Source organism: Populus nigra, chromosome 2, assembly GCF_951802175.1.
Source record: "Populus nigra chromosome 2, ddPopNigr1.1, whole genome shotgun sequence".
NCBI lineage: Eukaryota > Viridiplantae > Streptophyta > Magnoliopsida > Malpighiales > Salicaceae > Populus > Populus nigra.
Genome location: NC_084853.1, coordinates 44067117 through 44090856, shown reverse-complemented (window position 1 = coordinate 44090856; position 23740 = coordinate 44067117). Strand labels below are relative to the sequence as shown.

At 35.5% G+C, this 23740-nt stretch overlaps 5 protein-coding genes across 8 annotated transcripts; 2 read left to right on the top strand and 3 right to left on the bottom strand.

Annotated features, from left to right (window-relative positions):
• On the top strand, nucleotides 1-453 carry LOC133683008 (uncharacterized). Its single transcript, XM_062106529.1, has one exon. The coding sequence runs from the start codon at nucleotides 1-3 to the stop codon at nucleotides 451-453; it is 453 nt and encodes a 150-aa protein (XP_061962513.1).
• A 332-nt stretch (nucleotides 454-785) lies between these two features.
• On the bottom strand, nucleotides 786-4274 carry LOC133681827 (ribosomal RNA small subunit methyltransferase, chloroplastic). Its single transcript, XM_062104980.1, has 10 exons — nucleotides 3924-4274; nucleotides 3670-3819; nucleotides 3516-3572; nucleotides 3323-3421; nucleotides 3122-3217; nucleotides 2480-2564; nucleotides 1940-1992; nucleotides 1687-1770; nucleotides 1349-1459; nucleotides 786-1241 (listed from the first exon to the last, which is right to left on the bottom strand). The coding sequence occupies exons 1-10, from the start codon at nucleotides 4137-4139 to the stop codon at nucleotides 1176-1178; spliced, it is 1017 nt and encodes a 338-aa protein (XP_061960964.1). The 5' UTR covers nucleotides 4140-4274; the 3' UTR covers nucleotides 786-1175.
• A 2669-nt stretch (nucleotides 4275-6943) lies between these two features.
• LOC133682608 (two-component response regulator ARR14-like) lies at nucleotides 6944-10922 on the bottom strand. 2 transcript variants are annotated; one of them, XM_062106023.1, is made up of 6 exons: nucleotides 9874-10916; nucleotides 9014-9166; nucleotides 8512-8901; nucleotides 8335-8411; nucleotides 7409-8016; nucleotides 6944-7263 (listed from the first exon to the last, which is right to left on the bottom strand). In XM_062106023.1, exons 1-6 carry the CDS (start codon nucleotides 10016-10018, stop codon nucleotides 7257-7259), a joined length of 1380 nt encoding a protein of 459 aa, XP_061962007.1. In that variant the 5' UTR covers nucleotides 10019-10916; the 3' UTR covers nucleotides 6944-7256. The 2 variants fall into 2 exon arrangements, with proteins under 2 accessions (XP_061962007.1, XP_061962008.1); XM_062106024.1 differs by lacking the exon at nucleotides 6944-7263 and having other exon boundaries at nucleotides 7405-8016; nucleotides 9874-10922.
• A 1050-nt stretch (nucleotides 10923-11972) lies between these two features.
• LOC133682607 (flap endonuclease GEN-like 1) lies at nucleotides 11973-16334 on the bottom strand. 3 transcript variants are annotated; one of them, XM_062106019.1, is made up of 8 exons: nucleotides 15962-16334; nucleotides 15655-15828; nucleotides 14923-15093; nucleotides 14536-14717; nucleotides 14163-14409; nucleotides 13916-14078; nucleotides 13112-13587; nucleotides 11973-12384 (listed from the first exon to the last, which is right to left on the bottom strand). In XM_062106019.1, the coding sequence occupies exons 1-8, from the start codon at nucleotides 16157-16159 to the stop codon at nucleotides 12121-12123; spliced, it is 1875 nt and encodes a 624-aa protein (XP_061962003.1). In that variant the 5' UTR covers nucleotides 16160-16334; the 3' UTR covers nucleotides 11973-12120. The 3 variants fall into 3 exon arrangements, with proteins under 3 accessions (XP_061962003.1, XP_061962004.1, XP_061962005.1); XM_062106020.1 differs by having other exon boundaries at nucleotides 13943-14078; XM_062106021.1 differs by lacking the exons at nucleotides 15655-15828; nucleotides 15962-16334 and adding an exon at nucleotides 15180-15239.
• A 4174-nt stretch (nucleotides 16335-20508) lies between these two features.
• Nucleotides 20509-23374, top strand: LOC133681988 (uncharacterized). The gene is made up of 3 exons (XM_062105206.1): nucleotides 20509-21458; nucleotides 22304-22412; nucleotides 22575-23374. The coding sequence occupies exons 1-3, from the start codon at nucleotides 20727-20729 to the stop codon at nucleotides 23141-23143; spliced, it is 1410 nt and encodes a 469-aa protein (XP_061961190.1). The 5' UTR covers nucleotides 20509-20726; the 3' UTR covers nucleotides 23144-23374.
• Nucleotides 23375-23740: the final 366 nt, after the last annotated feature.

Here is a 23740-nt window from a genome sequence, read left to right as displayed (position 1 = left end):
ATGGCTAAACAACTCCCATCAACAACTGACCCAAACCACCTTCTCCAAATCTACTCATCTCTCCACCAAGCCCACCACCACCTCTCCTCCATCCTCTCCCAAAACCAACTTCCTTCTTTCCCTCTTCCACCACCACCACCACCACAAGAGAACTCTCTCTCGTCGGCCACTGGAGCTGATGAGAATGGGAACGAGCCTATGCAAGTTGGTGATGATGATGATGATTATGAAGAGAATTCCAATAAGGTGGTGTCTATTGATAAAGTGGAGGTGAGGATGAGAGATTGTTTTATCAAGAATAAGAGGCCTAAAAGGCCTCTTTCCCCGTCAACGGTGGCCGTGGCTGAGGAGAGGAGGTTGTCCGATGATGGGTTTAGGGGAGGGATTATGGGTTTTGATCCTCATGGGACTAGGTCGAGGGCTTTGGATCTTATCTACCAGTTTCATGGCTGATAATTAATTATTGGGAAGGAACAGAGCAGAGGGCAGAGCAGGGGAATTTTGCTTGAATCGTTATTAATGATGAAAGTGAGTTTTTGGAATGAATGATTGGGTTTCATCTAATTTACTAGATTTTAATTTTCATCTATCATCTTTTTACTTTATTTTGAGAATGCCATGGCACAAAATGATGCAATTGAAATTGGATTTATGAGATGATGTATTACATTATGAGTCTCATATTATTATCCCTATTCTGGGATTTGACATATTCTATGATTTTAGTTTGTCTTTTAGCACTTCTCAGAAAATATTGCTTTCAGCCTCTATTCTTCCGACACGAATTCGTAAAGACCATCACATCTTTTTGCATTAAATAATTTTCTTATATACAATCTGAATTCTAATCAATGTCACAGTTAATCCCCTTTTCATTAATAATATAACACGATCATACACTAGGATTTCCGAAATTGTATGTGGTCGCAAATTGAGTATGCTGATTCCACTCTTTAAACACTGCAAATTGGGTCCGCATCCCAACCAAAGTCGCTTGAATTCATCTTCTACCAGGAAGATCCTAATATTGAAATTCCCGTAATGTGGTTTCTATCGTTGAGGTTCCTCATCCTGTTTGATGACATTGATTTGCTGCAACTCCAAAGATGTATGACACGGTGTCCGGCAATCTTGTCTCAGGTGTCTTCATTAACTCTCTCCCAACATCAAAAACCCTATGCTCTCACAATAGAATTGTGCAAATTAACGAAATCATCCAAGGTAAGCTCCTCCGGTCTTGACTGGACATGATGAATAGATTTGGAAGGATTAGTCTAGGCATGTCATAAGTAATTATCAAGGTGAAAATGGAAAAGAAGTAAACCATACATCATTAAATAGCACTTACAGTGGCTAGACAACCAACATTTTGAAGAGCTTCTTCAATCTCAACGGGCGTGCATATGTGTTGAAGTGATTTTCGCAGCATCTTACGTTTCCCATTAAATGCAGAATTCACCTATATCCACAAACGGGCTTGATTAAAAAAATGTCCCAAGTTGGACAGGAAGCCAGTCAAAGGTTTAGTCTAAGTTCCTCCATGGCCATGCCTTTGAAGAAAGGTAAAACATAGGGTAGGCTGGTAGCATTGCCAAAACCAATAGTAAAAGGCACAGTGCTTTTATAATTCTTTACTAGAGCTAGAAGTTTTAGAACACAAGAAGTTGTGCTTAGAGAAGAAACAACCATTGAGAAGAAGCTTTTAGTGGAGGAAACTGCTGGATAGTCCACAGCTTGCTTGAGCTTAAACCTAACGACAGCAGCATCAACCTGCAAAAGGATTACATGACAGCTCTGTTATATTCTTTGAACAAAGTTAAAGTAGAACATTATTCTGAATATGCAAGCATAGGGAACACTTGATGACTCATAAGACTGCCTTCGGGCATAGAGTTCTGCAAAACATGTATTTGAACACATATGAAAACCGTTTACTTACTTTGGGCTGAGGAAAAAAATTTGACCTTGGGACCTTAAATTTGTATTCAGGATCTGGAAACAGAACCACATACTGAAAAATAAGTCTAAGGAAATAATGCATATTTCTGCAAAATATCATGTACTTGGTGGAAAAAACATAAACTCTATATAAAGAAATAAAGTTGTTTTATGCATCATTTAGCCTATATTATTAGACGGAAAAGAATCAACTTTCCGATTGCATTTAAATTTATTGGACAATTCATAATAACTGGGAACAAGAGTTAAAAAAAATCAAAATGAAAAAAAAAAAGCAATAGGAAGAAGAGTGGTTAGCAAAAAAACATTTGCAGATTGAAGACTATTAAAAAAAATACTGGCAGCAAAAGTCGAGGGGCAGCTGTTCAAAGCTATAAACTTTTATTTGCAGGCTTGTAGTTGCTATGAATGTAAAATCTCAGATCAAAAACAGTACACATCAAACTAGGCAAGGACCCATAGACCCAGAGTCACTCAATGACCGGTTAAGAGTTAAAACAGATTTATATTGCAGAGATACCTGAATAAAAATTAACAAAGATATTGATGGGCCGGTATTCTGAAGTTCGCAGGGAAGATTCCACTAAACGCAAAGCTGTCTCATCCTGAAAACGATTCAGTCATTCTAATGACAACAAGCCAAAAGTGTTTTGTACCAAATAAATCAGTCAGCTGCTTAAACTTTTCAACCTCGTTAATCTGTCAATCAACTAGATCAAAGTTTATGGTTCATTGATTAACAAGCTCCTTAACCACAGACACCTTTCTAAAAAAGAAACATGTGTGGATTTTACTGCTTTGTACCAAGGATCGGTGCATTTCCCTGTTATACATCATCAAAATTCAAGATTTGCCTCATTTTTGTGCCTAAGCTTTACAGTTATCCAATTATGAAACCGGATTTCATATTTCATAGTTGCATTTCCCTTGAACACAGAAAGTTCTTTAGACCTTTAAGCATATTACATCATGGATGATCAAATGCACATGCATTTTAACAGAAAACAGAGGAAAGGATGACACGGTTTGAAATCAGTGCCGAGGAAAACATTAAGTCTAGACTATTGGATAACTAGATCATAAGTCTTAGAGTGAAAATGAAGGCAGTTACTTGATAGGTAATAAATTAATATCAGGAAGGTGGCATTTCACACTTCCTCACCTGGAGTAAAAGAACGATTTCAGAGAAAATATCACCCATTGGAAGCAGTTGCTTGATTACATCTGTACTTATATTAAATGGTATATTAGCAACCACCTACACAGATAAACACACATACACTAACACAACTCAATCCCGTGTAAGGAAAAGAAAAATATTTCCACAGTTCATTAAAACGCATCTACTCAAACAAGGTCTCACTTTTGCATATCTCGGTTTTTCACTCAAAGATCCCATACTCTCTAACATCGAAAGCATGTGGGATCGAATGTGACACTTGATGAAGTCCTCTTGCAAAACCTAGAATGTACGGGACATTAATAAAACAACATTATTAACAGTAACCCACGATAAGAGAATACATAATTTAGTCATGATCAAAATCAAAATGCACCTTGAAACGATTTGTATCAGCAAATCTTTCCCTCACTAAAGCAGCCATATGAGCATCCTATATGTTACAAATTTTTTAAAATAAAAAAACTTTCATAACCAACTAAGTTTATAACAAAAAAAAGCGGAGCAACAAACAATCCAATTAACCTTACTTTCTCAATAGCAAGAACAGTTGCACCAGCATCAATAAGAACATTAGTCAAAGAACCAGTCCCAGGTCCAATTTCAAGAACCAAATCACCCTCTTCAACATTAGCTGAAGCAACAAGTTGCTCGTTAATCTCATCATTCAACATATAATGCTGCAACATTTACACCAACCAAGTGTTTGTCAAAACGCCTCAGTGAAAAAGCAAAAAGAAAACCGTCAATCTTGTTATGAAAACAAAATGGGTATGTGTAAAACCTGGCCTAGTGATTTCCTCGGTCTTCGATCTCTAGAATTGAGGGCTTTCAGAGTCGCGTGGTAATCATCTGGACTTCTTTTAGAAGCGCACGTTATGTCTAGAGTTCGCTTTGGAGGGCTTGTTAAGCTATTGTGCGCCAAAAGTGAAGGATTTCGTGGAGAAACCGAAATTGGCGGGAGAGATTGCAGGAGATTTGGTGTCGCAGTTGATCTCATTTTCTTCTTTACGTTACCTTTGTTTTTCAAATTCCAAATGGTAAAACTTTTAGCAGTGTGGACTGTGGATAACAGAGACTCGGGCAAACCTCATATTAGTCACCCAAGTATATATATTTTCTCGATCGAACCCTTCAGACCCTTTCCTCAATTGAGTTTTTTTATTAAAATAATTAGAGACAACATTAAATACGTGTTATTCTGTGTGTTCTCACTAACCCAAATCCGCCCAAGCTCTCACTGAGACCCTAATTTTGCTCCTTTTATTGAAATAATTGGATAAACCTTTAAATCCAGCAATGCTTGCATGATTAATCTCCATAAATAAATAAATAACGAACCATGTTCAGCCCTTTATCTTTTCGAAGCATTATTAATGCAAACTAACTGGTGGCCTCTTGTCAGATTTGAATTTTGTTGTCACTAATTTTCTGTTTAATTAACTTTTCATGTCCACAATATTAGTCAAGGTAAAGTGCACCACAATTTCATGTTTTCAAGGTTGAAATGCCCACGAACCAATCTATTCTACCCATGAAAACTTGGCACAAAGAAAAACAACATTATATAATAAATTCAGATACTAAATTCTGTTTCTAATGAAGTTGTGAAAAAATTTCATCCCAGTTGTGTTACAGTCTTGATTTTAGCTGTTTCTGTAAAGTACTTTTTCATGAATAAAAGACACTCCATTACTTAAATGAGTATGTATATAAAAGAAGAGAAAATATAAAAAGAAAAAGGAAGAGTGTGTGGCTTTGTGGCTGGCCAGGTTCTCATTCCCCTGTATTTCGTGAGTCCAAGTGTATTTATACATTTGGTATAGTAATGTAATTTTTTCATGGAGGAGAAATCTTGTCATTGGCCAACCAAGTGATTTATGCAACAACTGATACGTTAATGGTGAATCAAAATATCAGTTTTTCTATGGCTGGTATGTAAGTGGAGGAGAAATTGATGTTACACTAGTGGACTAGGCATGCTCAATTTTGTTGGTATTCAAGTGGGCTGGTGGATGTAGCATAAACATAGCTATTAGTGATAGAATACTTCGCCTGTTCTGTAATAATCTTGTGCGTGTGAGGAAAAAAAGGAGTGCGAAATGTGTAATCCATGCTGTTGTACAGGAGGAGCAGACAATGAAGAAAATTCCTCTGGCACGTAGCTAGCCACCACTTCAGGACCTTGATATGATATCTCATTTTAACCAGATTATTGGGACATGATTGATTTTCATTAGTTTGTACCATGTTCCCAAATGAGTTCCCATCTGTAGTCTGTGTTTCATGAGCCGAAGTCTGAAAGAACAGAGAAGAAAGAAAACAAAAAAAAAATGAAGCAAGAAACTAAGGGGTAGAAAACCAGATCGAAAAGAAATGAGAAACAAATAAGGGTAAACAAATTGGTGGCAAAAACACTAACAGATAACAGGCGGTCTCAATTGCTGAATGTTCTTAAGAAGCTCAACTCTGTCCACCTGTGACCTGTGGGACATGGACTTCTGTTACTGCAAGGTCAAGTCTTCCTTTTCTCTTCTGAATGAACCCTAGAGAATCAGCTGCCTTTTCATAACGGACAACTGGGAAAGAAATGAAAATGAAAAAACTGTTATCTCGAAGAACTCGTGATCATAGCACCAAATACAAAACAAGGAATCACAGAAGTATTACCTTCGTACTTGCATGTTGCATTCTTGAAGTATCCCAGTCACAATACTATGGCATGTGGGATCATTATTCACAACCAGAATATTGAATTCTTAAGGAAAGTTTTGGGGTTTCATTGGTTTAACGGGCCTGGAGATTATATTATCCATGCTTGAAAAAATTGTTAAGGCTAATCCAACGCGCATATATAGGAATCGACTTACATTTTGATACAATGCTAGATTTTACCAAATAAATATTTAGACTAAAAAATGTGTGTTCTAATATATAATTTATATTTTTTTTGACACGATTAATTTTTTAAAATTAATATTAAAACTTGTACATAATCGCATTATTTTATATTATTAATTAATTTTTATTTATAAAAGAAAATGAGATAATAGGATTTAATTTTGTAATTATTTGGTCAGTAAAACTCTAATATTATATTAAATAACTAATGTTTTATATTATTTTCTAATAATTTTTATGGTTAAAATTTTGAATTTTATAGCCTGGAAAAAAACTTGCACCCATGTGTGTATAAATTGCGTGGCAGTAAGGCATACAAATTGCAATTGGGACAAGGGAAATTTAGTTTATCTGGTCAAAAGTGTACTCTGGGTTACAGATATGCTTGTTACCAAATTTGTCTTCGATGCATCCAAGTTATGTAATTTGCTTCAACGCCAATTAATTGCGAACCATATAAATTGTAATCTCAAAATGGTAATCCTTTTGAGATTGGTGATCCAGCATTTGATTGTCCTGGCAGGCACATGTTTTTTGAGTGGAGTGATTTCACTCCACTTCGCTTTGAGAAATTCCACAGGCACAGGCACAGGCACAGGCACAGGCCTTTTTGCCAGTGTATCATTTGAGGTGGTGTTTAATAATCCTTATGTCATGGGAGTTTTGAAACCATTGAAACAGGCATGATTCCATTTTTTTTTCTTGGAAAATTTCTTTCTTAAAATATGTAGTATTTAACAATTACATTGAAAGGAATAGAGTGAAAAAAATCCAATCATCCTCTTCTGTTCTATGAACTCTAGGAACATGAAGTAGCACCAGTTGTCATAAAGAGGTAGCATTTCATTCTCTGAACCACACCATAAAAAGGCTACTAATATCCAGTTATTTTATAAAAAAAAATTCGCCAAACAGAGAGATTAGTTTATGACATTGCAAACAGGAAAGGAGCAACAAAATAACAACAGACAGTTATTAATTTATTGGCATTGCAAACAAGGAAAAAGCAACCAGATAACTGTATTTTAACAGACTATTAACTGTAAAACTAAATGCCTCAGCAAACAGTCAAATTCAGATAAAGTCTCCAACAATTGAAACCCGTTCGCCGGTGTCTGCTGCATCGCCAGTCACCCGTGACCAGATTCAAAGTTTTCAGGGATCTTGCTCTCCATGTTATAAAGCACCAAAGCCAACTTTGGAGTCGAGGGCCACTTCAAAGCCTTGTTGGAAGCATTCAAAAATGGTTTATAAGTAGAAAAATAAAAGTGACTAGAAATACAAGCAAATAGAATTGTAATTACCCTACAGCAACTTAATGCATGAAGCAAGCATTTAAAAAGCAGCACACAAAAATCATTAACCTACCAGAGATCATTATTAGGATCTTCAAGGAACTCTTTTTCCATCACCAACAACTCAAGCTCTTCCACTGTTGCAATATCGAGAATGTCAGATTCATCTTCCTTCTCTGGCAGTGGTTGAGGCTGTAGCAATGGAAACTGAACCTGCTGCTGAGAGTTGCCCAGGAATGTTGGGCCATGAGTTCCGATATTGGAGAGAGTGGTTCCTTGATTGAGATGGTCTTCCACGCTATGATTTCCCTTCTGACCAAACCTTGAAAAGTTCCCATCAGTAGGAGTCCTAATTTCAGTATGATTGGAATTGGGGTAAGACGGGTATAGCTGTTTGCTTTGTGAAGCCACTTGCCCATAGTTAGGAATCAATATGCCATTATAGTTTGACTTCACATGTGAAGGAGAATGCACAGAACCAAGGGAATGCACAGACATGGGACTGCAGAGATTATTCTGGAAATTGTTTCCGTATTCTGATTGAGATGCTGTCATGAAGAATTGAGAGTTTGTGTATTGGGAGAACCCTCCTTGTAGATTAAAAGTTGATGAAGGATGGCAATCTCGAATCATGGTCTTCAGCATTGCATCTTGTTCCCGCTTCAAGTAAAGACGATATTTCTGAAAACATAAAATTCAAAGTCACCTCAGGATTTTTTATTTTTTTTTTTTGTAGTGGTGGCTAGAAGCAAATGATGCCATTTCTTAATCCCGCAATGCACAAGGATGGCAACATAATATTGTTCAATTATTCTAGAAAATCAACATTACTATTGTGTTTTGCAGATATCCCACAGAAAAATAGATGAAAAATATGCTTCCTTGGGCCAATTATTACTCATGTTTGAAATATTAAGCTTCAAATATTGCTCACAACATACACATGCCTAGTACTCAACCAATAAGATGGACACATTCACAGTTTTCTAGAGAACAAACCTGTAAATGGCTTGAAACATTTTCTTTCTTTAGCCCTGGGACATTCATGTGCTGAAGTATTTTCTTTGGATGGGCACCTGCATTGATAATGAGATCTAACGGATAATGGACCATTTTATCAACAGAAAAGATAGCAACATAAAAAAGTTATTATGCAACTTGTCAAGAATCTTTTACCATCAATGCCTAATATCCTGATAGCTTGCAAGAATCTGTTATGCAGCTCATTAGTCCAAACAAGCTTTCGCTTCTTTGGAACGGTTAAATTGTTATTATCTTCATCATCATTGTCCATCTCTTCTAGCTCCTTTCTTTTTCCCTTTTGATCAGTCATCCCCATGGTACTTGATGGGTTCCCTACAGTCACACTTGAAGCCTTCTCCTCTGATGACCCCCCATGAAAGCTGTTTGATCCTTTGCCAGATACAGCTGTCTTTATTTTCGTTCTATATGTTAACTGCCAAAGGTTTTTCACATCGTTCTTGATGATTGGCTTCATAAGATAAAGTGCAGCCCCTTTATACAGGCAGCCTATCATGGCGCTCTCATTGTTATCAGCTGAAAAAACTGCAATAGGAATAAAACAACCAAAATCAAATCTTAAAAGTTTTTTAACTAAATAACATGCATCTGAAGGAATAAGAATGATTGCTGAGGTTGAATCAAAGAGGCTACTTACCAACAACAGGTAAAGAAGACAATTCTCCCAGAGTCTCAAGGATCTCGTGTTGATCCATATCAGGCAAGTGAGTTTCTGTCAAAATCAGGTTAATTTCATCTTCTTTCTCCCTTAAAATGTGCAATGCATCAGTGGCTCGTGTAGCAGTTGTGACTACAAGCACAGCAGTATAACAAGATTTCAGTATACGATTTATCAAAAAAAAAAGTATCCGATACTTGAATTTGACCATTCCATCGCAAGAAGACAAGCTAAGCGCTCTTCAATACCTAAAAGCCATGTGGCTGGAGCTGGTAAAGGTTCGTTTAACTTTTTTAGACCAAAATGGAGCGTATTAGTTTAAACAGAAAATACCAGATTTTGCTCTTAATAGTCTTTTCCAAAGCAGGAATACAAATCCAAAAACTCCAGATTTTGCTCTTAATAGTCTTTTCCAAAGCAGGAATACGGATCCAAAACTATCAAGTTGTTAGGAAACATGTCATTTTAAGGGGTTACAAACTCTACCCGGAATCTGAGAAAGGGATTACCTGCAACAACCCCAACACTCCCACCCCCCCCACACAACAAACCCTTTTTTTTCTCTCTCATCTTGTACAAGTCACTACGGAGCATACTTAATATTGAACATAGGGCCCAGTTGAGAACACGGCGTTAACAAAACCTTCACTGCGAGATGCATCCCATCCCTCCACCGTATTCCTAAATGCTAAAGGCAAGTATAACGACATGGTAAATCAATATCGTATCTAGCGCTCAAGGGTGCTGATAAAATGATTATTTGTGATAATAAAATGATAATAGTTTAAGATTCTAACAGAAATGGATATAAAAGGAACTGACTAATCTCCAGTACATACCTTCATATCCAAATGCCTGAAGCATTTTTGACACAATTCTGAGGCATGTGGGATCACTTTCCACAACCAAGATTCGAACACCTATAGGAAATGAGCCAGCATTATTTTCTGTAACTTCAACTGAGAGAACCCGCTCACTAGTCATGTTTGGAACAAAACTTCGGAGAGAGAGAGAGAGATGATTAGACACACACACACACAGAGACTCAGAAAGAGATGCTTGGGCTGTAAATATAGGATGTGTGCTTTTATTGAGGTGCCTATATATAACCAATAATCAAGTCCAAGAGAGAGAGAGAGGTAATTGACAGGCACACACAGAGATACTCAGATAGAGATGCTTGTGCTTTTATTTTGAGGTGCCTATACATAACCAATGATCAAGCACATATGGTAGCTACCCAAAGACAGAATCTTATTGAGCTTGTTTTTTGTGTTTATAGTTGAGGAAAAAGATTTGTACAGTTCTCCACACAAGTGAGATTATCCTGTCCGTTCACGGTATGTGGAGTCCACATTATGGACGGACAAAATCACTTGTGTCCCACAAGTTCAGATACTTATCCAAAAGCATTCCCCCGACAATGCTCCGTTGTCAAATCCAAATCAGAAAGCACCTCATTAATTCACTCAAGAAAACAATTAAAGCGTATCTGGAATTTAAGCTCATCTGTAGCAAATAAAAAGGTCAAGGAAAAATTTTGACAATCACTTGAGAAGATATGCATAGCATTCTAAAATGGCAACACTAGCCTAACTGCCAATTGAAAATCGATGTTAGTCAACACAGTTTAATTAGCTTTCCATTACCCCCCCAAGACTTCCATATATACAGAACTCCAAAACTCCAGGTCACTTGTTGAGTTTCCTTAGTGCACAATGTTCCATATTTGAATACATATGAAAACCCTTGTGCATAAAATTTTATAAAGCACAGATATACCTTAACTGAATAAACTACTATTGTTACCTAAATACACTTGTGAAATGTGAGACCAATTAACTACTATTGTTACCTAAATACACTTGTGAAATCTAACACCAATTCGTACCAGACAAGGGACCTTTATGCATGTAATGACAGGACTCACTCGTAGACAAGTTCAACTCAATGGTTTTGGGATAATAACCAATGCTTTACTTCGCAATATAGGGGACAGAATAAAAAAAGGGGTGTTTAAAAGCTTATTCAATATCTCATAATGCTAATAGACCAAAGTTATCAAGTTCGACTTGAGTTCAATCTAATAAAATACTCATCATACAAACAAGCCAAATTTTGCAAATTTTATTATGAACAAGTTTGAACAATTGAATACTCGGTCTGAAATGTCTGTAAACATAAATTATATTTTTAAATAATTATCTAAAAGATAATTAAAAACTAATGTTTTATTACATCTTGAGTGCAAAATAAATATAAACCATGCCTAAAGATGATTCTAACATTCAAGTTGAGGCCAGTATATATAGCGTCGAGATAAAAGAATTAGGTGTTAATTAAAACCTATATTAACAATTTTTTCATTCATTTTATTTCCTACTATGATTGAACAAGCTCGTGCTTCATAAAAAATATTAACCAATCAAGTTTAAATGCTATTTTGGAAGAATTCAGATCCATTGGAAATCAGTAACGACTATTCACTTCCTTGATATCCTGGTTCTTGTTTGTCTATGTTCGAGTAACACCACAAAAGAAATTTCTTAAAGGGCATACAGAACGTACTTGGCAACGAGAGTATGGGTGAATGAAACAACCAAACACTAGATAAGGAGTACGATATGATATTTATAGTAATTGATGCGAGATAACATGGAAATTAGGTGTCTGATAGTGCAGGTGAAGTGTTCAAGAAAATACTGATCTAAGAATGGATTCGGTCCGAGAAAAGCAGCCACTATTATAAAGTATTGGTTGATTACCCAATTGACACTCGTGTTTCCCATATTTTAACAATTTGTTCTGTAAAACATTATATTTAGAGCCTGGAATTGGTTATTCTGTAGTTAAAATGTGAAACTGTTAAAAATTGTTTAGCTGCGAAGGTGAACCAAAGCAACCCTGTATAAACAGATTGCAAAAATAAAAGGCTGCATTTTCAACAAAGAGAAAAGGCTGGCTTCTCTACAATTCACAAAAAAGTGTACTTTTCTTTCACGTACAAAAAAACTCCACTTATCCACAATAATGGTCCTGAAGCTAAAAGTTTATTTACATCTTCATATCTAAAGTCTGTAAATGTCCTACTCAAACAGAAGGCGGCGTCTCACAGACTTTGGAAGGTTTGAACTTGAAACCTTGTTCTTCCCTTTTGATGGCCCATCCTCTTGATTTTCAGAATTATTGGCTAGATCTCCTTGTTTTGCGTGAATTGCTGCTACCTTAGCAGAGCGGTAAAATTCTGTTAATCTAAGTTGGACACGTTTTGACTTTGGTGATTCTGACTTTTCACTGGACCCTTCATTTTTAAAGCCTGAACCCTTTCTTCTTTTCGATGCTTTCAGTTCCTGCCAATTTTCAACCACAAAAGTAAATAATCTGGCAGGCCCATAGACTCTCTCATTTCCAATATCCTTATATACATGTAAAACAGGCAGCATGATAACAAACTAAACAACTTCAACGACCTAAAGTCCTCAAGTTTTACCATAAAGAACATGAAGAAAAGGACTGAGCACCCCTGATTAACTCAGGCCACCATTAAGCACATTAACTTTTCAACTGAAACTAACATCCTTGTTTTGCTATCCTTCATCCATACAGAAAACCCATCTTCAATTTTTTCTACTTTTTGTATCCCATAACCTCTCATGTATACAATCACCTCCGAATAAACTAGTTCTTATCTTGTCACTCGTTCATTTGACATTCCCATTTGCACTATTCCGCATCTTGGCCTAATGAAGCATGGGCTATGGTGCAATTTCTTAAAAGCTATTAAGCTCATACAAAACAGAAACCAGGATCAAAGAGCACATAAAACCAATTCTCCAATTCCTTCTTGCTTCTCTCCTTAGGCCATCAACTCCATGTACTTAGAGATTCCTATATAAGAACTAATCTTTGGATATTAATTTATGCTAATTACATTTTGATACGTGCTTGATGCTTCTATATTATTAATTCAAATTTGCTAAATCACAAAGGAAAACAAGAAAATAGGATATCCATGATTTTATATATAAACAGCAATTAGACAAAATGATAACGTGAAGAATGGAAAGGAGATCATACCTTCTCATGCCAAAATCTTTCAACTTCTTCTGGAAAAGCACCACGAATAAGCTCCATATTTTCATCTGTCAACAGGAAGCAACACTCATCATCAATATGAATCTGGGGGGCAGTATCCTCATCCAAATGATCAATGAATTCATCAATTTCAACGATCTCTTCTTGAGGCTTGTCAGACTCTTCAACAGAGTTGGTACGGACAATACTGCCTGCTGTACTTGTCACTTTTCTCCACCTGATCACATAAGATTGGTATCCATATCTTATTTTCACACGCTGAATAGAATCAAATACATACTGCCCATACAACATAGTTTTCTCAGGCTTGACAGCCATTTCTCTCAAATATATGGTGGACAACATGGGAAGCATTCTCTGTCGAACATAAGATGGTTCCCAATGCTGATGAAAATCCAAGAAATCAACTAGTATTTCAGTGTCTGGGCATCTCCATGATACACACAAGCCATCGCCAGCTATACAAGAAATAATTCCGGGCTTAATAAGGGACCAGAAAACAGTAAAATGATGTGCATTTCAAAAAAAATAAACAAGGATAAGACAGACGACTGCTCACAGTCAAAGCTTCAAAAAGTAAGAAGAAGCTACAAATATACACCCTACCCCTACATCTAACACCAGCCCTAGTCCAAGGGGAAAAAAAAGCTTTCTGCAATGTTCCAAGGCGGAATATATATAATTTTGAAAAAGAAACTCAAAATGGAACAAAGAAACCTCGCGAGATAGTTTAGACTAGAAGATCATCTCAGTTAACAAAACTTGATATAACTTTATTTATATTACATGCAATCCTCATCATGCTGCCAATACCAGTAAAGTTTCCATGTTTGTTGCACAAATACATTCGAATAATATCATCATTTGGAAAGTTTGGCTCCGTGGATATCTTGTTGCAAACTTTTATGTGCCAATTTTCATGCTTTTGCTGCTCCTTTTCTTTTCGATCCTGCCAGTCAAACACTTTTAATGATGGCATGATTAATCCATAATACAACTAAAGAAAAAACTCAACAGAACAGTAAAAATACACCTTATTACAGGAGGAGCAATTACACTTAAAACCCTCTGCCTTTCTTGTGCAACCCTGACTGGTACTAGTCCCACAATATTCACAAGATGACTTGAAATGTGCTCTTTTGCTGCCTGGATGCCCACAGAAGGAGCAATGAGAAGTTTTCGACCTTGCTGGGCTTTCATCTGGACAAAGAATTATTTCATCTACAACTTTTGAAACAATTTGAAGTGAAGGAGAGTTCCCGTTGCTGATTTCATGTAACCTGCATAGAGCACAAGTTGGATCTCAGCTCAATACCACATTATCACTGAGCATTATTTTCAAGTACATAACAACAACAACAACAACAACAACAACAACTGAATTGGAGACAGGAATAGAGGCAAACTGATTCAATATCTCATCTTCACTGAAACTTTGGACAAAACGAAGAGCCTTCTCAAGCCCAATCCCTTGCACACCATTAAGATCATGATCATTGCCAACCAAGAGGGAAATGGCTATCAAGTGTTTCCTCTTCAACCCAAGACCAGCTTCAACATCTGATATATGGTAGCATTCAAATGGTTCCTGCGCACAATGTCAGTCATGTTTCAAAATTGGTAAAGAGCCATTTAAGAAAGCAATTTCAATTTCCCATGACATTCAGAACAGTAAAGAGATCTATAACAATCCCCTGCATTGCAGGAAATTGAGAAATTATTTGAGCTTCTTCCAAATTTACCTAAAACTCACGGATAATAAGAAAACTAAGTACAGGACACCTAAAACTTACTTTGGTATTAGGCTTGACGCATTTTATCACACACTTAGCCCCAAAAAGGAAAGCATCACTATCAGCTGTAATACACGCATCCACGAGGCCTTCAGCATTTAACTGAGCACACAGTGCTTCAGCTTCACCATTGGCCTTTAAAACAGGCATCCCAAACAGTTCAAGCAGTTCCTATAAAAAACACTTCAGGGAATCAATTAATAATTAACATTCTCCAAGTGGCAGTAAAATCAAATCCAAATATATCCAAGCAATACCACAAAAAATGCAAGTTCACTAGTGAATATAAAAGGAGCATGCATTTAACTGAGCACACAGTGCTTCAGCTTCACCATTGGCCTTTAAAACAGGCATCCCAAACAGTTCAAGCAGTTCCTATAAAAAACACTTCAGGGAATCAATTAATAATTAACATTCTCCAAGTGGCAGTAAAATCAAATCCAAATATATCCAAGCAATACCACAAAAAATGCAAGTTCACTAGTGAATATAAAAGGAGCATGCATTTAACTGAGCACACAGTGCTTCAGCTTCACCATTGGCCTTTAAAACAGGCATCCCAAACAGTTCAAGCAGTTCCTATAAAAAACACTTCAGGGAATCAATTAATAATTAACATTCTCCAAGTGGCAGTAAAATCAAATCCAAATATATCCAAGCAATACCACAAAAAATGCAAGTTCACTGGTGAATATAAAAGGAGCATGCATTTATAAATTAACAACAACTAACCACACACTCTTGAACGCATTTGAGAAAAGTCTTGTTCCTCTCCGCCGACACACCTTCAGCCACTGGCAAACCCGAAACATCAACCCCCGAAAACCGAAAAAACCTCGCTATCCTTGCTTTAGACTTCAATGGCGACGGAGTCCCATCAACAACAAATACGGGAAGCGCTCCAAACTGCAAAAATAAAAAGGAAAGAAAAAAACTTTATCCCATTACAGCCAAATAAAAACAAATATCTTATAAAGTCTCCAGCTTTTTCCCAATTTCCATTCAAAAACTCAAAAGGGTTTCTAAAAATAGCACAAACCTTGGAGAAGAGATTGATAGTACGGAAGAAAATGAGACGAAGATGAGGTTTCCGAACATGGGTTGCCTTGATAGCTGTTTCATGTTGGACAATCCAATAAGAAAGATCCACTGCGACCCGCTTTTCTCTCAAGAAATCGGGTCCTTCATGTCGCGCGTAGGGTTTCAGTAAATCCCAGAATTTGCCTCCCACACCCATAATTATTAACTAATAGTGTAAGTAGTTGCAAAAAAATACTAAAATTGGGAGTTTGGTTTCGTTAAATAGACAATGCGTGGACATTTCTTAAGGTTGCATGTTTTGGAGGAGGAAGAGGAGAAAACGGAAAGGGTGTAGTTTCAGCAACTTTTTGTTTGTGCCGTTATGTGTCAATGTTCGGTCGGGGCGTTTGGTTATTGTTCTATCTTAAAACATTCTTGTCAAACAAAAAAATTATTTTCATAAAATTTAATAATATTTTAATTATAAAATTATGATTGATTTAACGGGTAATATGGGGCTAGGACTATCTAAATTTAAGAAAAAATAGTGTAATAATTTACTTGATGTGATCCAATTAAAAATATAAATAAAAAAAATTGATATTATCTTTTTTTAAATTAATCAAATCATTGTTGCTTTAATTATTAATAAAAAAAAATTAAGTCAGTTGAGTTCATCCTTTTAACTCGTGATTTAAATATATTCTCGAGTCAATTCCAGAATTGAATTTTAAAATTATAATAAAAAATATTTTTATTGATACATAGACTTGGGTCTACCTATGTTGACCTTTCCTAGCCTTATCTCGGTCGACCCTCGAGTCGAGTTTTAAAACCAATTCTCAAATTGACTCCAGAATCGGGTTTTAAAATTATAATAAAAATTATTTTTATAGATACATTGACTCGGGTCTACCTATGTTGACGTTTCCTAGCCTAGCCTCGATTGACCCTTGAGTCAAGTTTAAAAACCATGATAATAACAGTTTTTATCTTTACATTGACTTAAGTCAACTCGAGTTGATCCTCTTGATCTATGATTCGAGTCTTGACCCGGGTTGACCTCTAAATCAAGTGTTAAAATTATAATAATAATCATTTTTATTTTATGGTAACTCCTGTTTATTCTCCTAACACGTGATCCAAGTCTTACCCTGAATTAACCCCCAAGCTAAGTTTTAAAATTACAATAATAATTATTTTTGTCATTATGTTGACATGAGTCAATAGTTAACCCAACTTGTAACTCGAAGTTTGTCGGGATCAATCCTCAAATAGAGTTTTAAAACTTTGATAATAAACACTTTTATTCTTACACTAACTTGAGTTAATTTGACCCACGACACGAGCCTCAACTAGTAACCCAAGCTTTGTCACGAATCGACTTACAAGTTAGATTTTAAAATTATAACAATAATTATTTTTATTTTTATATATCTTCTTTTAATAATTTTAAAATTGAAAGTTTCTTATAGTGATATTTTAAAAATAAAAAATATTATTCTTAAAGACATATTATCTTTATATCTCCTATTTTAAAAATACATAAATTCACTTTAAAATTCTTTCAAACACAAATTTATTTTTATATCTTTAATTTTTAAACTAAACACATTTTTTTTTATTTGTACTGAGTCTTTTTTTTTATCTCCACAATAACCAAACCCTGGACTGAGAATGTGTCCTGTTGTATCCATGGGCTTGTTTAAGATGTGAGCGAAACAGGCTCGCCCTTGGGTTTGAAGGCCCAATGTAACCTCAAATCGAAAAAGAATCAGCCCAAGAATGACTAGTTTAGCCCACATGTAAGGGGTGTCGGATGTTTAGGCCCAATTTCGAGATAGAGATCATCCCTCACCGGCGTTCTTCCAATGTCCAGTTCTCTTTCTTTTCTTTTCTTCCTTTTCTTACTTCATCTTTGCAGAGAAATCAAAAGGGTTCTTGGTGAAGGTACTAACTCGAAACTATAGATGGATCTATAGCTTATGCATTGAAGATGGATGATATGCTTCAAATCTTATTGGAAATGTATTTAGTTCATCAGATGGGAAAAAAAATTAACCATTCAAAGCATTCATGTCACGCAACTCCTTTGGACGGCTGGCTATATACATGCCTTTCTGGTTTCTGTACACGCATTTCCTTTAAAAGAATTTACGAGACAGAGACAAGCGAGAGTGTAAGCACAGGAATAAGCATGCGTGCTGGGCTCTCCTTCTCCGGCTTGGATACGTGGAGGAAAATGGGTGGTTGACGAGGATGTCGGGATGAACAGGGGTTGAGCCGACACTCAGTACAGAGACTCCATCACTTGCGAGTAATCAATTTAACTACACTGGATCCTTCTTGACTGGCAATATCTGCAAATCGACAATTCACATATCTGAAAGAATCTTGCCATCTTGAGATTTCTCGTGTCTTAGACTCTTAAGGCTGTTTTGTACTGAAAAACATTACAAACTAGGCCATAGTACTGTTGCTAGCTCTTGCAGTAACCTTGTACGTCTGTGCCAATTTCCATGTCAGCTGCTACAGACCCACCACCAGTTCATCTGACCACTTTTCCGAGTTCAGTCACGTGGTAAGACCAGCAGTGCATGGAAGGTAAAATGTTTGAAATGCTGAAAGCATGTACAAATAGTTGATTAGAGGTGATGATAGCTTGGCCAGGAATAACCCATCCTTTTTTTTCTTTTCTTTTCTTTTTTTTTGCTGCTTGAATGGGATTAAAGGACTGGGTTTCACTGTAGCAATTGATCACATATTTCTTTTATTTTTTGTATGGATAAATTTAATTTTTAAAATAAAAAATATTTATTTTCAAAAAATATTTATAATATATGTAGCCTTGTGTAATATTTTTTTTATTTAATTAATTTAGTGTATGTCTATTTCAAATGTCATATGATGAAATAAAAAAATTATTTTAATTAACAAAATTTAGCTAGTATAACCAACTAAATATCATGTTTTGTGAGATTAAATATCTTGGTCTATCTATAGATGTATCTTGAATTTTCCAAGTCTAAGAGATTCATTTAGTTTGTTGGGTTTTTTTTTATATATAAACTAATAATATTTTTTTTAATCTTTTGTTTTGTTTTGAGGTTTGATTATATTGAACTAGCCCTCAACACTTTCTTTCTATTTCACTCTTATTATTTTTTAATTTATAAATAATCTATCAAATCACGTGTTTTTTATTTTCACCCTTCTAATTTTTTAATCTTTCAATTTTGATCATAATTATTTTAATTGAAATTTATTTTGCTTGGTATTATTTTTAATTAATTTTTTTCAAATTTCATAATTCTCTAGTTTTTTTTTGTCAAATTTTATCCATATTCTTTCTGTTGTTGTTTCTTTTCTTTTGCAAGTTTTTTTTTCTGCATTTTCATCCTTCAAAAATAAATTTATTGAAAGTTAAGTTTCTTGATTGAATCCAGGTGTAGAATTTCACAAGTTGCAAGTTTTAGAGATTATAACAGATTTAGAAGGCTCGTCTGAATTTGCTTGTTTTTTTTAGCATTTTAATCTTTATTTTTATTTTTATTTTTATTTTTTGGGTTTGATTCTATTGGATTAGCCCTCTATAATCTTTTTTAATTTCATCCCCTTTGATTTTTTTAATATTTCAAAATTGGTATCCATTCTTTTAATTTATATTTATTTTGTTTGAGATTATTTTTTTTTCAAATTTCATTCTTATTAGGTGTTTTTCTCTCAAATTTTATCTTTATTCTCTTAGTTGCTTTTCTGTTTTTGTTGTTTTTGCAGGGTTTTTTATTACTATTTTTTTAATGATTTTATACTTCAAAAATAATTAGTTGATAGTTAAGTTTCTTAATTGAACTCGGATACTGAATTTAACGAGTTGTAACTTTTTTATACTAGAATAAGTTTAGGAGGTTTGTTTGAGTTTTTTTAGTTCCTCTTTTTAAGATGATGTCTTGTTTATTTTTTTAAAGTTTTACTTTTTGTTTTTACTTTTTATGGTTTTTTTATTAAATTAGTATTAAATTGTTTGATAATTTAGATAGGTCTAAGAATAATTTATTTTATCTTTTTTTATCATTTATTTTTATTTTTATTTTTTTCATATTATTTAAATTAACGTAACACTTCTTTTATGTAAAATAAATATCCTCGACCTACGATATAACGCTAGCAATATATCTAGCTACAAGAGAAGAGAACATGAAATATACGATATTGACAATTATGGTGTGAGGACCGTGCTTTTAAAACATTTTAATATTTTTAATTTCAAATTAAATAAATTTTAAAAATATTATTTTAATATATTTTTTAAATAAAAATATTTTTAAAAATAATTCTTATTACATCTACAAACAATATCTTGACTACAAAAGTGATTTGTCTAATCCAGTCAAATAAACACCCCCCCCCGGGGACACCACACCAAAAATACCTTAATTAATACCTTTAATATCCCTCCTCCTCCTCAAAAAAAAAAAAAAAAAAAAAAAAAAAAAAAAAAAAAACCCATAAAATAGAAGCATCCACGCTTCTACATTTTTTTGTCACTTTCATCAAAGTATTACATGAGCTTACTCACGCGCACGAGCTTCTTACCTGGAGATCCCCAACTCGAAGTTACCTCTCTCTTTCTTGTTTTTCCCTCTATAAACACTCTCCCTCCACTAATCAATTTCCACTTCACTCTAATTTCTAGCTAAACTCCCCCTTCTCGTTCTCACCACCTAGCTAGCTCCGTAGTCTATCTTTCTCATTGCTTTTGGTTCTCTTGTGCTTTTCAAAACATGGGTTCTTTCTATAATTCATGTTCAAGCACAAACTTTAAGCAAAGAAACCATGTTTCAATAGAGCACAGGCCTCAACTGCTTAAAGATTTTCTCATAGATGATGATTCAAATTCATGTTCCTCAAGTGGGTTCAGATCGTTTTCAAGAAAACCATGCGATTCCACTATGAAAACCCTTATCGAAATCGATCTTCGTAACCCAAAACGCATTGCTAATTCTAGCAATAATATTGCGACTTATAAGCTACTTAGAAGTCGTTCGAAAGCAGCAGCCTCAACAACAATCTCAGCATTCCAAGCCGTGATTAACGCCGTCAAGAACATCCATTTCACCGCCGTTAAGCCCCCCTCAATTTTACCGAGGAGTCTCTCTCGGAAACTGTCAAAAAAGAAGAGTCAAAACAAGGAAAATGAAGTCAAAATAACAGTCACTATAAAAGACATTATACGGTGGAGATCATTTCGCGACATTGTCGAAGAGAAATCTCTGCCATCGGACTTGCCACCATCACCCTATCACTGCATCACTACCACAACCGGGTCCACATCGACCACTCCACGTAGTGGGTCAAGCTGGTGTGATAGTGATTTTACCTCAGATTATTTACCACCTTGGAACGGTAATTTGGATGAGTGTGGTGAAAAGGAGATAGAAGTGGGCAAAAAAAATTCACCATGCGTCGGCGAGGATTCTTTGGAGTTAATAACAAATGCAAAAGTGGGTCCCGAGGTAAGATTATATATAGTGTGTTGAATCTTTAAAAAAATTTGAGTGTCTGCTGTTAAGGGATCCTTGGATGTCCTACATTTTTTTTTTATCAGCGGTGACAATGTGTCTTTTAGTGACTTGTGGTTGACTCTGTTTGTCTTGTACGGCATTGGTTTGGCTTTTAGCTAGGTGCATGTAATCTAGGGTTAGGATCACACAGGACAAAAGAGAAGTTGCTCCTTGTCCCTTTGCCCAATGAGATCACATGGTTAAGGCCTTAAGGGCACATTGGCACCATTTTGTAAGAGGTCGGCTAAGGTTAGGTGGGAAACTATAGCAGGATTTACATCCTGGTGCATCAAAATATTTCATCAACATTATCAATATGGAAAATTGCTAGGAACATTTTACCAGTAGGTTCCCATGTATAATATACATGTGGGCAATGGATCCTAATTCCTAAGATATGCTTAATGCATCCAATGCCTTTCACTGTTGTCGGGCACCCACAAATATTTTTAATATTATGCTTTTAAAAGTTGTGGTCTAGACGCGTTGGTCCCATGTAACACGGCCTGATTGCTTTAATCTATTCTGGTGATTGGACGTTTAATGGCTTCTTGTCAGGACATGGGTTTGGCAAGATATGAGATTATGTACTGATTAATCTCTTATCTAATCACCTGGGCTGTATGGAAAAACAATGTTGCGTTATTGTTTAAGTTAGATAAATGTTCACTGTACGTGCTTAAGATTTATATGTTTGGAAATGTGCTTCCAATGTCTCCGTGATGTTGTCTATGATATATTTTATCCTTATTTTTACTGGATAAATTGATCTGATTTAAACTGATGCAAATCAACAGGAGGATGAGGAGGAACGACTACATAGTCCTGTTTCAGTATCTGAATTTGAGTTTGAAGAAGATGAAGATGCAAGCTCATCTTTTGAGCAAAGCCTTGCCACTGTGGAGAGTATGTTCCCTTCTTGATTAATACCAACTGGATATATATTGCAGATTTTTTTAGCACTGCAAGAAGCACCAATTAAATGAGGCTGTGCTAGTTCATTAAATTAAGAAAAAAGCGTGACTTCATTAATTGTGTTGACAACACGTTCATGAATCCTAATTGCAGGGACTAGAGAAAAGATTATGGAAAAGATCCGAAGGTTTGAGAGTCTAACCAAATTGGACTTTGTCAACCTAGACAACTGGATGTCAATAGACGAAAACATCAGCTCTGGAGAAGATGATGACAACGAAGAAGACGACGATGATCCTGAAGGAATTAGAGAGACAAACATGAACTTTGAAGGAGAAGAAGAAGAAGAAATTCATGAAGTCGAAGAAGGGGCATGGAAACTATTGAACCATGTAAAAGAAACTGGCCTAGAATGTTGCAGTGACAACATGGACCTATTATTCGACTTCTTTAGAGATGAATTGGCTACAAGAACGTATGAGAATATTAAACAGAGGATTGATGTGGAATTGCTTAAAAAAGCAAAAGCTTGGATAAATGGAGAAGACAGCTTGCGGGTTGAATGGGAATTAGATAAAAGGGAGGTTTATGTCAGAGATATGGACAGGGAAGGCGGGTGGAGCAAGTTTGAGGAAGAGCAACAAGAGCTTGCTTTGGGAATTGAGAATGGGGTGCTTGATCTTTTGCTTGATGACCTTTTGCTTGATCTCATCTCATACTAATGATTATTACAAGTAACAGCACTGAAATTATCCCATAAATGGCATAACTCATGCCCATTGTCTTGTAGTATTTCCAGGCATAGTCTATGATGGAAATTTCGTAGGAGGAAATGAGGGGAAAAAAACAAACACAGTGGTGTTAGCACTTATTTTTCTTAGCAAAGATCGAGAGGTTAGAATAATGTACGTTTAATACATTTCCTTTTGTAAATACACAAATTTCATTTGTTATCTTGTAGAATAGTTACGAGGCAGATGGTATTGAGTTTATCTGAGTCGCTTTTCTTTTAATAAAAAAGTTTGAAGCAATATCATTTTTCTATAAAAAAATATTAGGTTTTCTTACTAATTCAGACCAAGCTTTAAATCGGCAGGTTATTGAATTAATTCATTGGACAAGCTGGGTCTTATAACAGTTTGTAGAGACGCTCACCACCACCTGGGGTCGGAAACCACCTCGGCTTGATTTTTTGTACAAGGAAAAGGCTCAAAACCGAGACCTTTGGGAGGAGGACTTGGATGCCAAGCTTATTAGAAACTTGAAAAATAGTGCATGGCATGCCAATCACGAGTATTAGTATGAGCCTTGAAATTCCA